At 40.7% G+C, this 15484-nt stretch overlaps 1 protein-coding gene across 2 annotated transcripts in view; it reads right to left on the reverse strand.

Annotated features, from left to right (window-relative positions):
- stac (C2 and C2B_Munc13-like domain-containing protein staccato) overlaps nt 1-15484 on the reverse strand; it is a 67897-nt gene that overhangs the window by 38331 nt on the left and 14082 nt on the right. Inside the window, exon 1 of one of the 2 annotated variants that reach the window (XM_019061596.2) lies at nt 7744-8127. The exons of the other annotated variant lie outside the window; for it this stretch is intronic. Within the exon in view, the coding sequence (XP_018917141.2) occupies nt 7744-7898 (155 nt within the window). The 5' untranslated portion in view covers nt 7899-8127. Of the gene's footprint in view, nt 1-7743; nt 8128-15484 lie in introns of those variants that run through there. 2 annotated transcript variants of the gene reach the window in all.

Here is a 15484-nt window from a genome sequence, read left to right on the forward strand (position 1 = left end):
CCTGGCTGTTGCTTTTTCGCCATCGATTATAAAAGGCTATGAGAAATTGTGTAGAAATTCGGGTGCTTTGGAAATCATCAAGTTTGATACGGAACCACCTTAATATTCACAAAACACACATTATATTTTCCTTAAATACATATTTTTTTTTCATCAATTAAAATGAGAATAATCCATACAGGATGTGCAAACATTTCAAAATCATGAGTTGAATAACGCTGACTCCGCCAGATTAAATACTAACACAAAGCGGAGCGGCGACGCACTGGCGCCTACAAACCTAACAGGGATACTTCACGCATTGCGCAACGCGTGAAGTATCCCTGTTAGGTTTGTAGGCGCCAATGGGCGTTTCGCGCTGGCTGCCCGCCTGCCGTGACGCAGCGTGCCACGGCGCTTGAAGCACCGCGTTCAGCAGAAAGGAAACAAGCCACATAAGCCATTGCCAAATTTAACTGGGCAGTTTCATATTTTACAAGAGAGCGTTAACCTCCTTTGCGGACTCCTTTGAAAATTTTATGGAATTTGCTTCGTACCATGCAGAGAATTCATTGAAATTGTACAAAAATCCGCACAACCTTTGTCACATAAAAAGATTAAATTGTGATATTAAATTTGGCAATAGCTGATCTGCCGTGCTAAGGGAAAACGTCGTATAAGCATTCAGGCGTTGCCATATTCCCTTCAATAACAAACAAATTTACTAGACAAATTCTGAATATCTTTCCTCCAATTTTTCAGACCGTTTTGTCCCTCAATTTAATCTAAATTATCTGAAAATTTTAGGGCAAATATGCATAACTTCCTTCAAATATGCATGCTTTATTCAGGGAAATTTGGCAACTCTCGAATGTGCATACGGCGTTCTTCCTCAGCACGGCAGTGATGTGGCTTGGTTCCTTTCTACTTAAGTTCTACTACCGGTTCTGTATTACAACTGATGCGATTTGAATTTGGCAACCCTCCGAATAAATGAACCACCAAAATTGCCTCCCACCGCCGAACCCACGCTTGAAGCACCTGTTAAGAACTTCTTATTGTCTAGGGCCTCTCACTGGACGTGAGTCACCTCTCTTTATTTTATTACACGGAGGACCATAGGAACGGAGCCCTCGACGAAATCCCAGGTCTGCCGCTGACTGCGCTGCGGTCAAGGACGGGTGAAAATTGCGTTCTAGCGCTCGTCAAAAGACTAATGGGTGCCTCGACATTCGAATATTGTGTTTGGTTTTTGCATTGGCAGCTTCTCGCTTATTACCTATGTCTCAAGCGATTAACTAGTTCTGCCGTGGTCATAAAGCTATAGAGCTTGGTCTCGCCTTGGGACTCGCTTAAGCGCGCTTACAGCGGGAATTTGGGACGGGCTGACTTACAATTGGACGTATTTCTGCCAAACGAAACTACATGCATTAAGCAGGGTGTCTACCACAACAGGCTGACCAAAAATCAATACTTTTACAGTACATTCCCAAAGAATTCAGTTCCTCCTCGATAGAAAAATTCGGTACTTTTTCAGTACCTCCACAGTTAATTCGATAAATTTCAAAAATTTGAATTTCTCGCTCAAAATGCGACAAAAAATGAAAAAATTCCGGACTATCTTACAGAATTTCCGCACTTTTTCAGTACTTCCGGACCGCTCTTAAAAAATCAGCACTATTTTCGGACTTTCCGGAAATTCCGGACTCGTAGACATCCTGATTAAGACATGAGCCCTGAGACCCGTAAGAATAGATGCATAACAGGGTTCACGCCATGATGAACATAGTTCCGTTTGGCAGAGACACGTTTAATTAGTGCCAGACATTACTTTATTGGAAGTGTTGCGTTGAACTAAGTATCTCAACTTGGATTTAAAATGAACTGAGGCTGCTTTTAAAGATATCTGCCTCTATTTTTTTATACACTGAAAAAAAAATTCAACTGTATAAACCGAACGTTCGGTGTTGCATATCGACGGTCAAAGTGCGAAACCACGTATCTCCATTGCGGTGTCTCGAAATCCCTGATCCTGTTTTATTTTATTCGAAGAGGAGGAAGTCAACTATGTAGCTTCCAATTTCTGCAGAATATTCTGATAATACTTGAACATATTACATTTTCTCATTAGAGACCTAGTTAGAGGTTTTTCTTTAAAATTTCATGAAATTGTGGTAGAAGAAGCGAAGAGAATTCACAGAACTCCAAAAGAAACCTGTTGGTTGATGTTTTCTTCAACACGGGAAAAAAACACATTGGATCTAGAGTCCAGACTCTTGAAAAAATTGACAAGAGAAAAATACTCTTGATTCAATCAGATTTTTGCTTTAATCAAAAGGAAATCCGCTCAAATTAAGAGGCTTGGTTCTTGATTCAAGCAAAAATCCGATTGAATCAAGAGTATTTTTTCTTGTCGATGTTTTTAAGAGTCTGGACTCTAGATCCAATGAGTTTTTTTCCAGTGAAGGAGTAGACCATGGGCGAAAAGGGAGTGACGTCGCAATCGGAGATACGTGTTTTTTCGACTTCATAGCCATTATTATAACTTGGAAAAAGTGTCGCCAAAGCATATTTACACAATGCACCGTCATTGTGCATGACTGTATGCGATTCTCGTCAAAAATCGCTTTGTCCCGGTTCAGATATTTGGTCTGAATCACAGCTCGTGACGAAACCGGAGACAGCGCAGGAAGCGATTAATCCGTTGCCGTTGCAGCCACTTAGGCGGGCCAGGTCATGGTCCTATTGGCCCTCCATCTGAGCGGCTTGACGCATGCACTTTTTAATTACTGTGCACTGTGCAGTGCCTTATCAAAGTGGAGATGCAGATTGAGAATCCCGATGAATCTCATCGCCCACGCAGGGTTTTTAGGCAAGGAAATAATGCTTCATAGGCTCTCGGTATATTAAATTTACACTGAAAACAAATGTTCTTGAGAGATTATTTTGACTTAAAGCGTCGTTTCTTGTCTTTTTTTTTTTTTGGTTAAAGAATTGTTGTTTTATGTAGTTTTTGTATTTTAGTGTGTTTTCATTGTTGTCTGCATTCGGGCTATTGTGTCTCTCGCTCTCTTATCACTATGTAAATGGGTTTATGTTAAAAAACGATGGCAAAATCACGTTTTTTTAACTAAAAAAAAACTGATTTCAAAGTAAATCCGCATACGGATTTAACTTCCAAACCAAACTATAGACAAAAGCTAGGTTGAATGAACCGAGATATGGTTCTTTAACCTATAGTATAGTTACTCGCGCCGAATAATAGTGCCGGTATGCAACAATTTACTTCAATGTGATCCTGTAACTTATTGCGAAAAGAATTGAAGCGAACCTTTGAGGCAGTAATTAGCAAAGTAAATGCAAAACAGAGGAAACACAAGGGTTGATACATCATAATAATACTATTGAACGTAACTTTCACTATAAGCGTTGGAAATTTAATATTTTACTAACAATAAGAATGAAAAATGGAAAAAAGGAGGTTTGAAGGAGATTGCATAAAATGGAGAATTTGCACGAGAAAATCTTACTACAGCATCTGAAAAAACTCAATGAGCTGCATGTGCAGTAATTTTCATGATTTTTTTCGGGGATGGGAAATTGTATACGAAAATGACCTTTATGATCAGAAAAATAGATTCAAAAGTAAGAAAATATGCCGTCTTGTGACGTCATCAGGCGGAATTTCCCTTTTAAACACATGAACTTCAGCAGATTAGGTAATTCGGTCTCATTTCCTCTAATAATTGTTCATGTTAGAATCGAAGTATATTCTCACGTTCAGTTCACTCAGTAGCTTTTTTTAGACGTGAAATTAAAAAAATGCAGACACCTGCAAATTCAACAAAACCATACCTCATTCAATTCGACGAAGACAAATTTGCTTCATATACCTTTCCTTACTCGTTTTATTTTGTTACTCGCGCGCACTTGACAGTTCAAAATTATCACGATTCACCAAGAATCAGCGATCGCGGATGAGGGCAATCTTGCAGAAAACGAGTTCGAAGGGAAGTCGTTCGTTTTCCACTATTTAATTGGCCCCTTCGCGTGAATCAGAAATGAAGAGGCGCAACCCCCCCCCCCCCCCCCCTCAACACACCCCTACGCATACATGGAGCGCAACGGAGCGTATCACAAGTGACGCACGCTCGCTGCAAAAACATTGAAATGATTCTTTAAACAAGGGGGCTGTCGCACAGTGGATCGAGTCAATAGGAGCGGTCGGACAAAATTTGGAAACTTTAAACGCTTATAACTCTGTTCATGAAAAACGTTGAGGTTCTAAAAGTAAATCTATTGGTTTCCTCGTGAATTTTTTTTCTAAAAGCATCCCTTAAAATTTAAAATGTGACGAAATAAACATCAAAATTTGCGGTTTTAGTCACATATTTCATGTCCGACTTTTCTGATTGACTCGATCCACTGTGTGCCGGGGGCGGTGCGGGTTAGGGTTACGGCGCGGTAATTGAGGTGCGGAAATAGTTATGCAGGGTTCTAGGAACTACCGAAATGACCGGCAGCAAGTCTCTCTACTGCCATGCTGAGGAAAAACACCGTATGGGCAATCAGATGTTGAAACAATTTTTGGTTGAAATTAGGTAACGCATTTTTTCTCTTAAATTTCAGATACTTTGGATCCAATTGCGGACTAATTTCTCTTAAAAATGGGAAGAAAAATATGCACCATTTTCCGAGAAAATCCGCAATTTATCAAAAGAAATTGTGTGACGTTTGCAGGCGTATGCGTCGTTTTTCCATAGCACGGGAATCTACAACCCGCATGTTGACGGGCAAACTACGGAAACATGTACGTCGACTGCGATGTTGCCAAATTTCCGCTTCTTTTTTTACTTTTTAAAGAGAATATTCCGAGATATTTTTGCGACAGGTTTTCGGAGCAGATTCTTGAAACAGCGAAGGGGAATCTCACAGAGTTTTCTGCGAAAACGATGATCAGTCATATATCAAAAAATCAAAATATGATGGAATACTTGTAATACAAACTGATACACACTTTCGGGAAATTAACGAATTTCAATTTTTTTGGACGACGTTTATTAGCTCTTAAATTACTCTAGAGAATCTAAAAAGTTCAAGGGAAGATGTTCATTATTCATTTGCTTTCTTCAAAGATTGAATAATGTATCGGAAGGATATTGGCAGCACTTGGATGCTCACGTAACGTTTAGAAGTAATACAGCAGCGTATATGGACCGACCATTCTGCAAGGGGAACAAGTTAATTTTAAAACCACTACCGTTTTGGGAGGGGATCCACCTGGAAACGGATATGTTCCGTTCAACAAATTTGCGTAGTGTCTTAAAAGAGCAATTTTCACGCTAAGAAATTTGCAGGAGGATCCAGGCCAGATAATACTAAACCAGGAACCCCCCCCCCCCCCTCCGGCCACTACGCGGTAGGATTCCCGCCAAAAATTTTGTTTCTTCAGTGGGCCACACAGTGGATCGAGTCAATCGGAGAAGTCGGACATGAAATTTTTTACTAAAACTGCAAATTTTGATGTTTATTTTGTCACATTTTAAATTCGAAGGAATACTTCTAGAAGCAAGCCGGATTAAGGGGATGTCCACATGGGCCGCGGCCCACGGCGGCAAATCTAGGGGGCGGCAAATTTTGCAATTTTTTTAAACGTAGGTATAAAAAAATCGAATTTAGAAAAAAAAATTACGTACGAGAAAAGGCAACAAAATCTCTCATTTCCTGAGAGTATAGTAATTTCTAATTTTGTCGTCTTTCAGTGATACAAGAGACAGCACCTTTAATTAGTCGAGTTAAGAGAGAAACCAAACACGCAATTTGGCCTGGAACGGCGCGACTTAGAGAGAAATGATGACGAAGACTTGAAATGAAAAGGAGAAGCCCTTGGCGCGGCGCGGCGGTCGGCACGTAACACCTATTAGCGCCTACAAGACTGTGCGAATACTTTACGCATTGCATCAAACACAGTGCGGTCACTGCAGTCAGCGTGAAACGGATAGCGCCTACAAGAATGCATGAATACTTCACGCATTGCGCCAAAGACAGTGCGGTCAGCGTGAAACGCTTAGCGCCTACAAGACTGTCGGAATACTTCACGCATTGCGCCAAACACAGTGCAGTCTGCGCGGCGCGGCGGCGGAAGTTAAAATCATTAAACTACATTTATGTGTGTTCTTTCATAATTTTTTCGTTCATTTCTTATGAATGGAAGGCCTTGTCCACACAGAGATAGATTTACGGAACTTAACTTTCGCGCAAAGTTCCGTGAACTTTTGCTAGTAGTGTTGACAGGGCTTTCCCAAAAAATGTGTCCAACACAAGTAAACGCGTCTTCTGCATCCTTCCCCCGCTGGCACGTTCACTTGATTGTTTTTATTTATGTTTCAAAACGAATGAGAAGGGGGCGGCAAGTAGGTAAATCCTGCCCTGTCTAGAAGAAAATTTTTACGAGAAAACCAAATTGGGAACCTCAAAGTTTATATGAATGGAGTTATGAGCTTTTAAAGTTTCCAAATTTTGTCCGACCTCTCCTATTGATTCGATCCACTGTGGGCCGCTTCGTGGCAACAAAAATCCTCAGTATAGCCGAAAAATTAAGAAATCAGAGGAGCTTGCGGCTCAAAAAGGAGAAAACTAAGGGAGTCAGATATAGAGATAGTCTTGTAGAGATCATACATTGCGGAGCTTGAGTATTTGAGATCAAACGTGATCATTGTATCCTTCGAAGTCGAGCAAAGCGGTCAACGATAAAGTGGGAAAATACACTTTTAATGATCACTCGCAAAGAATTTTGCAAGGTCGACATGGCGAGACCAGGAGAGTAAGAGTCAAATGAATCGGCATTTCGGGAGAATCGTAGTCTCCTGCGAAGGATTTATCTCGATAATTATATTTGTTCGCAGCCTCGATTATATGATTCATGAATGAGCTGATAAAAACTTTCGGGCAGTACGAGAAACACTTACAGACGCGTTGTTTTTAGTACTAAAAATTTGATGGGAGCGCCTGAGGGGTCCTTTCACAGGTCGTAATTAACGTTCCTACACTTCGAACGTATTTCTGCCGAACGGAACTGTGTGCATTAAGACATGAGCTCTGAGATCCGTAAGAATACATGCATAACAGGGCTCCCGTCATAATGCACATAGTTCCTTTTGGCAGAAATACATCCATTCCATGGTCGAATCCATCATAAAATGATGATTGTACACTATCACTGGCATTCACGATTCCGAATGGTAAAAATATCACACGAAGGTAAAAAGGCTACGTCAAAAAATGTTGAAAAAGCACAGGTTTTTTTAAAAATGTGTTGTGGAAAAAAAAATCAAAAACAAAATCATAGACGTCAACATTTTAAAAAATGTGCATCGATAATACGGCGAAATTCTGATATTATTGTTTCTAAAGCTGGCAACAACGCCTGCAAACTTTTAGTTATTTTTTTTCTTAGTTAAGAAGAAATGGCGTGATTTATCGTTCTCTGTGACTTTAAACTCTCAAATCATCGACCATAGGAATTAAGGGATGGTTTAAACACCAAATGATACAGAATCAACCCCTCTAAGCAGCTAACTAGTGCAGGTACACGTTCCGATACAAGAAGTTATCAGAGATATTTACTTAGTTTTTCTTCCAGACGCGCCCGCGCCCCTTTTGTCGGACTTCATTACAAACGACTTAAGTGCAGAGTGATGCCAGATTGAGTCTTGATGGACAACAATGATTTAAAGGAACAAAATATAAATATAAATAAATCACCTTATGTCATGCAAAGATTCGGGGTTTAACTTCTGGGGATGCTTCAACTTCTCGTGGAAGGATTTCCAATCGTCGTTTAAGGACGGGGCTTTGCATACGGCGCTATCATCACTGGGGTTGGGCTCCAAGCGCTTCCACATGGACTCCTCGTCCATTGTTGAGAGTTATCAATCCGGGCACAATCGAAATTTTTAACGTTTATAATCAGTTTAGTACATACCGCACATATCCAAACTCAGTTAATTGCACTGCGAGGAACGAACGTCTGAGAATTTTCACAAAAGCGATCGATAATTCACTACGTCGGCTCGACTTTTACTAAATTTTACCACCAGAGAGGGATATCGAGGATGGATGAAAGCTGAGCACATGTATACTGCCGTGCTAAGAAGATGTCATATGAACATTCGAGAGTTGCCAAATTTCCTTCAAGAAAATGCTTATTTTGAAGGGAAGTTACGAATATTTTTCCTTGCGATTTTCAGGAATTTTAGCTGAAATTTGCAAACAAAATAAGCTGAGAAATTAGAAGAAAAATATTCATAAGTTTGGCAGGGAATACTTGTTTCATCAAAGGAAATTTGGCAACGCCTGAGGGTTCATACGGCGTTTTTCTTGGCACGGCAGTAAAGCATACGCGATGAAGTTGTTAAAATGAAAACTATTTCACAATTTTAATCTTGAAGAATTTCAAAAAGCTTGAAATGAAAACATCTCACTTCCAATAAATGGCGATGAACTGGTGAGCAAAAGGCTTGTTTTTAAAATCTAAAATTGCTTACATTTCAACAATTTCAAGAGAATGATAAAGCTTTGAATTAAGTAGGCGCGAGCACTTTTAAAATAAATGTAAATCTCGATAAAATTGAATCGATGGAAACACAGAAATTAAAAGACTTGCACCACTGCTGCTCGGTTGCTTTTGTGGATTTGGACATATAACTTTTAAGGGAATAATTTATCTTTGTTACACTCTTACGAATGAAATATTCATGAAAAACACTACTTGTGGGTGCGCGAGTTATATCGTATTTGTTGTTTACCTCCGCGAAGTGGGCGCGCGTCTGATTCGACTCGAAATTAAAACCTGTTTAGTGCTTAAACTCTCTGATGAGAACTAGCTGATCAAAATGTAACCGTGATAGGTCAGTTTCGTGAGAAATCATTGCGACTAAGCACGCACATCAATGTTGAACATCTCTAAGTAATTTATCCTGGATTTTTTTTTAACCCTTTCTGACCCAAAATCTTAAGATAGTAAGTAGTAAGAAATAATAAATAAAAAGGAAATCAAAGTAAAGCAAACTCATTGTTGGTCTGATTTATCAAATTTGAAGGCAATTTCATCGTAAAGTCTCGGATTCTTACCAGCGGTCGAATTGTTCAGTATTGCGTTACAGCCATTTTTTTCATTTCCTACAAATGAGTCAAAATTAGTAAAAAATTCCAAGAGAAATTTCTTAAATGCAAGTAAAGTTTTTCATAATTCGCTATGAAACTAAAGTTTGCTTGTCTGCGGACAGTAACCTTATTCAGATTTAGATTAGATAAATTGTAAGATCAGATGCGATTTAGGTCAGATTTAGGCTGGCTCGCTCATTTGTAATACTACGAGTGTTTATTCGTGAATGACTTTCCAGGAATGCTTTCAGTTATGAATGGGATCTGACAAGATAATCATATCTATGAAAATCGAGTTAACAAGTAAGTTTGAAGTCGGATCAACCCACGGTGTGTATCAGTCTGCGAACATTGATTCAGCGAGAATTTTTAAACAATCATTTTTTTCAGAAAGCGAAAAGAAAAAAAAAAATTGAACCGTCACGGCACCACACACGTTGGAGGCTGCTCACACATCTGACACTCTCTGACCTGCGCACTATCCGCACCGGAATGACGCGAAATTTTGAGTCACAAGTGGGATATACCCGCACAGCGAAAAATTGTTTGCACTTCGCGTAGGGCTGCGAACGAGAGAGGAAAGCTGGAAAATCGCGACTGACTCAAAACGACCAACTCGACAGGCAGTGGAGGCGGCACATAAAGCCGGCCGGTTCTCGTTAGCATCGCGCGCCTCGACGTGGTGGTGGAGAGATCAATCCGTCACATTAATTTGCGCTATATTAATTTCACGTCATTATTTGTTACATCTTGGCGCGCCGCCAAGACTTTTACATTTGGAGAGTGGAAATACAAATCCTGCTTAGTTTATTGATTGCAGTTTACCGAAACTAGGCGAATTTTCCGACACAGCGATGACTCATCAAATGCTCAACGGACACGGCAACACTTGAACACTGCTACATGGATGAACAGGTGGATGGACCGGAGACTGCAACACTGCAGGCGAACGCTTACGAGATTTCTCGCGGCAAAATTCCCCGAAATTTCGTGTTAAATTGCGTGACAGCGACTCGCAACTCGCGAGCGAGCAACTAGTCGTTCGAACAAACGGAGTAATAACAACACGGCGAATAAACAAGGATCAAGCAACGACCCCCCCCCCCCCCCGCATTCGTGCGGTCCACGCGCGCGCATGGAGCGAAAATATCCTCTGTCGCTTATATGACAGGAGTGATTTTAGAAGGAATCTTGCAAATCGTCAAGTCGTCACCTTCCGGCCAAAGTATCACAAGCGTCATGCGACATATCAACATTTCCGCCATTTTATTTTTTTACAGACAATTCGTTGGTTGGATCTGTTTGAAAATTTCATTGACTTTTATCGGCAGCACAAAAAAAAATTCAGTGAAATTTTGGGACAGCTACGTTGAACGATTCCTCTGTAAAAAATAAATTGGCGGCGGAAATTTTTAAACGTCGCGTCGCATGGCGCTTGTGATATTTGGCCGAATGGTGACGAAGTGTGCGTTCGGGCTTGAGACATTTCTCCTGCTGAAATGACGTGGTCGACGATGACGCTGCTAGAGGATCGGGAAAGAAGTGTGAAACGTCATACTGACGTCATAGACGTGGGGTTTTCTCAGAGACGAGTAGAGAGCGTGCACGCCCTATCTTGCCCGTTCATTTCAGTCCGAACACCAAATGTTCACGTCCGATATTAACAGAGATATATTGCCCTTCAAAAAACACGGTATATGACGTCATCAGCCTCGGTAATGCATACCATGGTTTCTCACACCTTGATTTAATCCGTGTTTTTAAGTCGAGAAACCGTGCAAATGTGTGTTTAACCAATTGATGAATTCTGAAAGAAAGAAAGCACGGTGCACACCATCGCGGTTGATGCCATCATACACCGTGTTTTTCGATGGACGATATCTCCGTAATATGGGACGTAGGAGCTAGGTATTCGGACAGATTTGATAATTTTTTGCCAATATTAAGCTTAAATCATTGAAACGCGATTCTGTAACCAGAACAACTTACGCATGGTAGCGAGTTCAGCGGGCCGATTATTAGACTTGATAGACACAGCTATAGACAAAGAATACAAAGAAAAAATGGAGCAATCTGATTGGTGGAAGCGGGTGATTGCAATGGACAAAGAAGGTAATAGACTAACTAACGGCAACCCATGAGAAACCCCAAAGTTAGTCCCCATCATTACCCTCATTAGTCTATAACTATACCACCCGTTCAATCAATAGGATCGCTCCGGTTCCCTTGTCTTCTTTGTCTATCGCTTTGTCTATCAATTCCTTAAAGTTATCCTAGTCAGTCAAACTCTTTCCATTTTTTGCCGCTTTATCTGTAGTCGAGGACACTAGTCCATGACACGCGCGAATGACCTATCAGCCGCTTACGCTGAGAGCCCCCATGGGGGAGTGGCGCGAGTTCATTTCAAGACGAAGGCATGAACTCGGAACAAAAATGACATATTGCTTCAACATTCGTGACCATCCGTGAGTTAAAGGACCTTCAAAGCACGGAGGCATAAGATATTTAGCAGAACGATTGTATTTAAGTCGATGCTCCGGGCTAAATTCGACGTAGAAACTTTCGACGTTTGTAAAAAATTTAAAATTCGCGCTAAAGAGATCTCCGGATTTATTATTAAAATGAATAGACAAAACAATAGACAAAAAGGAAATGGTGTAATTCCATCGATTGAGACGTGTGGTTCTTATAGACTACTGGCGGAAAGTGATGGACTAAGTGTGGGATCTCCCGTCCGTTGCCGATAGTTAGTCTATTACTTACCACTTTGTCCATTGCAACTATTCGCCTCAACCAATAGGATCGCTTCAATGTTTCTTTGTCTATAGCTTTTTCCATCAATTTCAATAATCAGCTCACTGTGCTAAGTGTGCGAGCCTGAAGCGTCAAACTCCAATTTTGTGACACGCGCAACCCGCGACTGACCTATTGCGAAGTCCTCAGACGCGTGAAACTTGAACTTCAAATGTGGAACCAGTTACCTTGGTCCTTGGTGACACATTTTTTATCGCTGACACAGGTTAAAGTTCTCACGTTGTCTTGCCTCGTTCTATTGTTTTTTTGATCTCGTGAAGAGGACTTCACAGTTCACAGTTTTGACGATAGCAGCGATGCCAACAACCAGCAATGATGCTGAAGACTTCTTTAACATCTTGACTATAAGAATTTCTCAAATCACTTATCTCAATTTGAGGTGCCGTAGACTTTTGTTAATACTACATTTTTTCAGAAAAAAATGTTCAAGCTTGACTGATTTTTCCTCTCCGTGTGAAGAATTATCTATAAAAATTTCAATTAATAGCGTCGGTTTGTTCTCCTTCCTTAAAATTAAATGGACATATTTCTGCTGGACGGAACTATAAACGGGTGGGAAAGAACGGTTGTGCTCGTTAATTGTGAACGGTAAGAATGAATGGGAATTATAAAGCGCCAGTGACGTCAGCGGCGACGACGCCCCGTTGCCGAATCATTAAATCATGAGCCCTGTCCACAACGCTCTTGTTCCATGTCCACGGCTCACAATATATGTAAAATCCTGCTTTTCCATTCCCACAAATGGAAATCACGCCAGCACTTTTACATAATTCCTCATGCAGCTCAAACGAACACACCCCATCTTTCCCACCAGAAGAAATAGTTGCAATTATAACAAAAACAGCAAAAGAATTAACACATAAAAAATAAAAAATAAAGGAAAATAATGAAAATTCCAAACAGAATACTGTTTATAATCACGGAGAAAGGATAAAATGTAAAAAAATAAAAACTAATAGGAAAAGGACACAAATTCCAACAAGAATACTGTTCATAAGCACCCAACGTGGATTGAGAAATATGATAGCATAGTCCCGTTTAGCAGAAATACGTCCGACTAGGAGCAAAGATTTGGATATCCGCAAACGAAATACGCCTTTTTACTATTTCACCGTCGATAAGTAAATCGAGTCAATACAAAGGCACCAAACAACTTTAATAAACCCAGACGTAGCACTCCTTTGACAGTAACGCCTTGATACAGTGATGCAACTATTTGTGTTCACGGGATGTCCGCATGGCATACGCACAAAATTGAAGGCGTTTTGGGTTTACTGATTTTGCACACAGAATACCCTATGGAGAGTTCTGCAATGAATAATAACGAGCTATCACACGAGACTTGAAAACACTGTAAACGAGATACGCGGTTTGCAGTTTCATTGTCTTTTTAAACGATTCGAGCGAATTATAATGATGAAATGATTTGATAGGGCTGTGTGAGGTGAGAAACTCCGGAGCGCCTTCAAATTTTTGGTATGCAACGCGGACAACCATTAAGCACGAATAGTCGCATGTCGGAGCCTTGCGTGGATCGCGCGTATCTTTTCCCGTCCATCACGACCGAAATTGCAAATCGCATGAGTAATCGCAGCCCGATCGTAATACCTCGTTACCAAAGAGAGCAATAATGGCCGAATTTTCGAAAACGAGTTTTCTTTAAAATCCTTTGGGTCTAACTTACATGAACTGGTTAATAAGTTAAAACAACGAAATTCGTTTTTTATTCCTGAAAAAAAAAAAAAAAAATAGATTTCTTAGAACGCAGTAATTACTCACAAATTGACGCAATTTCAGAAAAAATAGCACTAAGTTCACATTATTCCGCGAAGGAACAGTACATAATGCTGCCTTGGATTAAAATAATTCGATTTTCGCCCATTTTTGACCTTTAAATGAGTATTCTTCGTGTCGAAAACGCAGTCTACCGTTGCATAAAGAGAATATCATGTACTGTCGTCTTGTCCTACGTGGCATCAAAAAGGCCTCTCATATGGTCGAAGATAAAATTGGTAATATTTTGATCATTATTCGAGCAATTGTCGAGTCTTTCGGATAATTGTAGATAATTTTACGAAGATAGAGGATTCACTCCGGAATATGGTCCGCTCAGAAACTATAGGTTGATTTTCTCAGAACCTAATTTTTATACTTACAATTGGACTGCATTTTGCAATTCGGGACTATAAATTCTGGTTCATATGAAAAAAAAACACTTATGTGCATAGGAAAACTCAAGGCACATACGTTGTTTTTAAACCGGGCCGGAATTTATAGTTCCTAATTGAAAAATGTAGTCCAATTAGTCTCTTCATTAACAAGGTAGAACATCGGCGAGGCGACCGGGCCCAGGATCTCAGCCTCATCGACAGGAGAGCGCCGAGCTGCTAGTAGTCGCTTGCGCAATAAAGCCGCGGTTCCACAGGCGGCGCGCGACGCGAGGTTAACCGCGCGTCAGTGCAGCGCGACTGGGAAACTTGCTTTTTTGCGTTTGTTTAGGGAGACACGCAGTAGCACTGGTTACTCAACGTGAAACTCGGATGAAAGCAAGGTGGAAGAAACCAAGGGAGCCACTACCTCGGTGGATAACGTCAAACCCCGACTTGCAAATGGGGGCTATCTCGGTTAATATCGAACGTAGAAAGTTGCGAGTTGGACAGATCTTATTATTTTTAGCTTGTCTACAAGAATCAAAATACGACCAGACGCGATTCTGTGACCAGCGCAACTGATTCATTTTCCGCAAAGCACGAAGAAAATTCCTTGGTATGATCAAAGGAATCCACATGATCGTTCTCTTGTAAACAATTAAATTGCCAAGTTGAATTCGGCAGTAACTGATGTGGCTTTAGAGTCCCTCTATACCCAGAGTTACGACATCTCAATTCTGGCCGGGCTTGGTTGGGCTCAGAGACAACTGAAAGTGGCCTAAAAAAACCAATTCTGATTGTTTCTCGCTCATGGAGTCACAAAAGAGCGCACCAAGATGGAGGTGGCTCGAATATGAACAAAAATAATGAAAATATAACCTGATTGTGATTTGGCAAGAGTAAATTGCAACTTTCATCGCACCAAAATGAAAAGAGATTAAGAAATTATTCACAAATCAATCTCGTTTTATTTTATTGCAATTTCTATGATTAGGTCTTGATCAGTTTTGTTGATGGTGTTGTTTTTGGATGACAGACATCATAGGATTCCTTCTCCTTATCCCTCAATATCGTTCGTTTGGGTGTACACTTTTGTGACACCATGGCCAGCTGATAATCAAGATGTCTTAACTCTGGGTATAAAGGGACTCTAGTGTGGCTTGGTTCCTTTATGCTAAGCGCGGTCCAATTGGCCGCGTCGCGTGCTGCCTATGTAACCGCGGCTGAAGGCAACGCGGATGTGTCATTGAAAATCCGCTCACGGGACCACACCAGCGCGCGCCCGGCGCGGTACGATTCCAATGCGGGCGCTGCGCTCCTGACCGGCATCATCGCTCATCGTCCGAAGAACTAAGAACAATGCCGTTATCGTTATT

Source organism: Bemisia tabaci, chromosome 6, assembly GCF_918797505.1.
Source record: "Bemisia tabaci chromosome 6, PGI_BMITA_v3".
NCBI lineage: Eukaryota > Metazoa > Arthropoda > Insecta > Hemiptera > Aleyrodidae > Bemisia > Bemisia tabaci.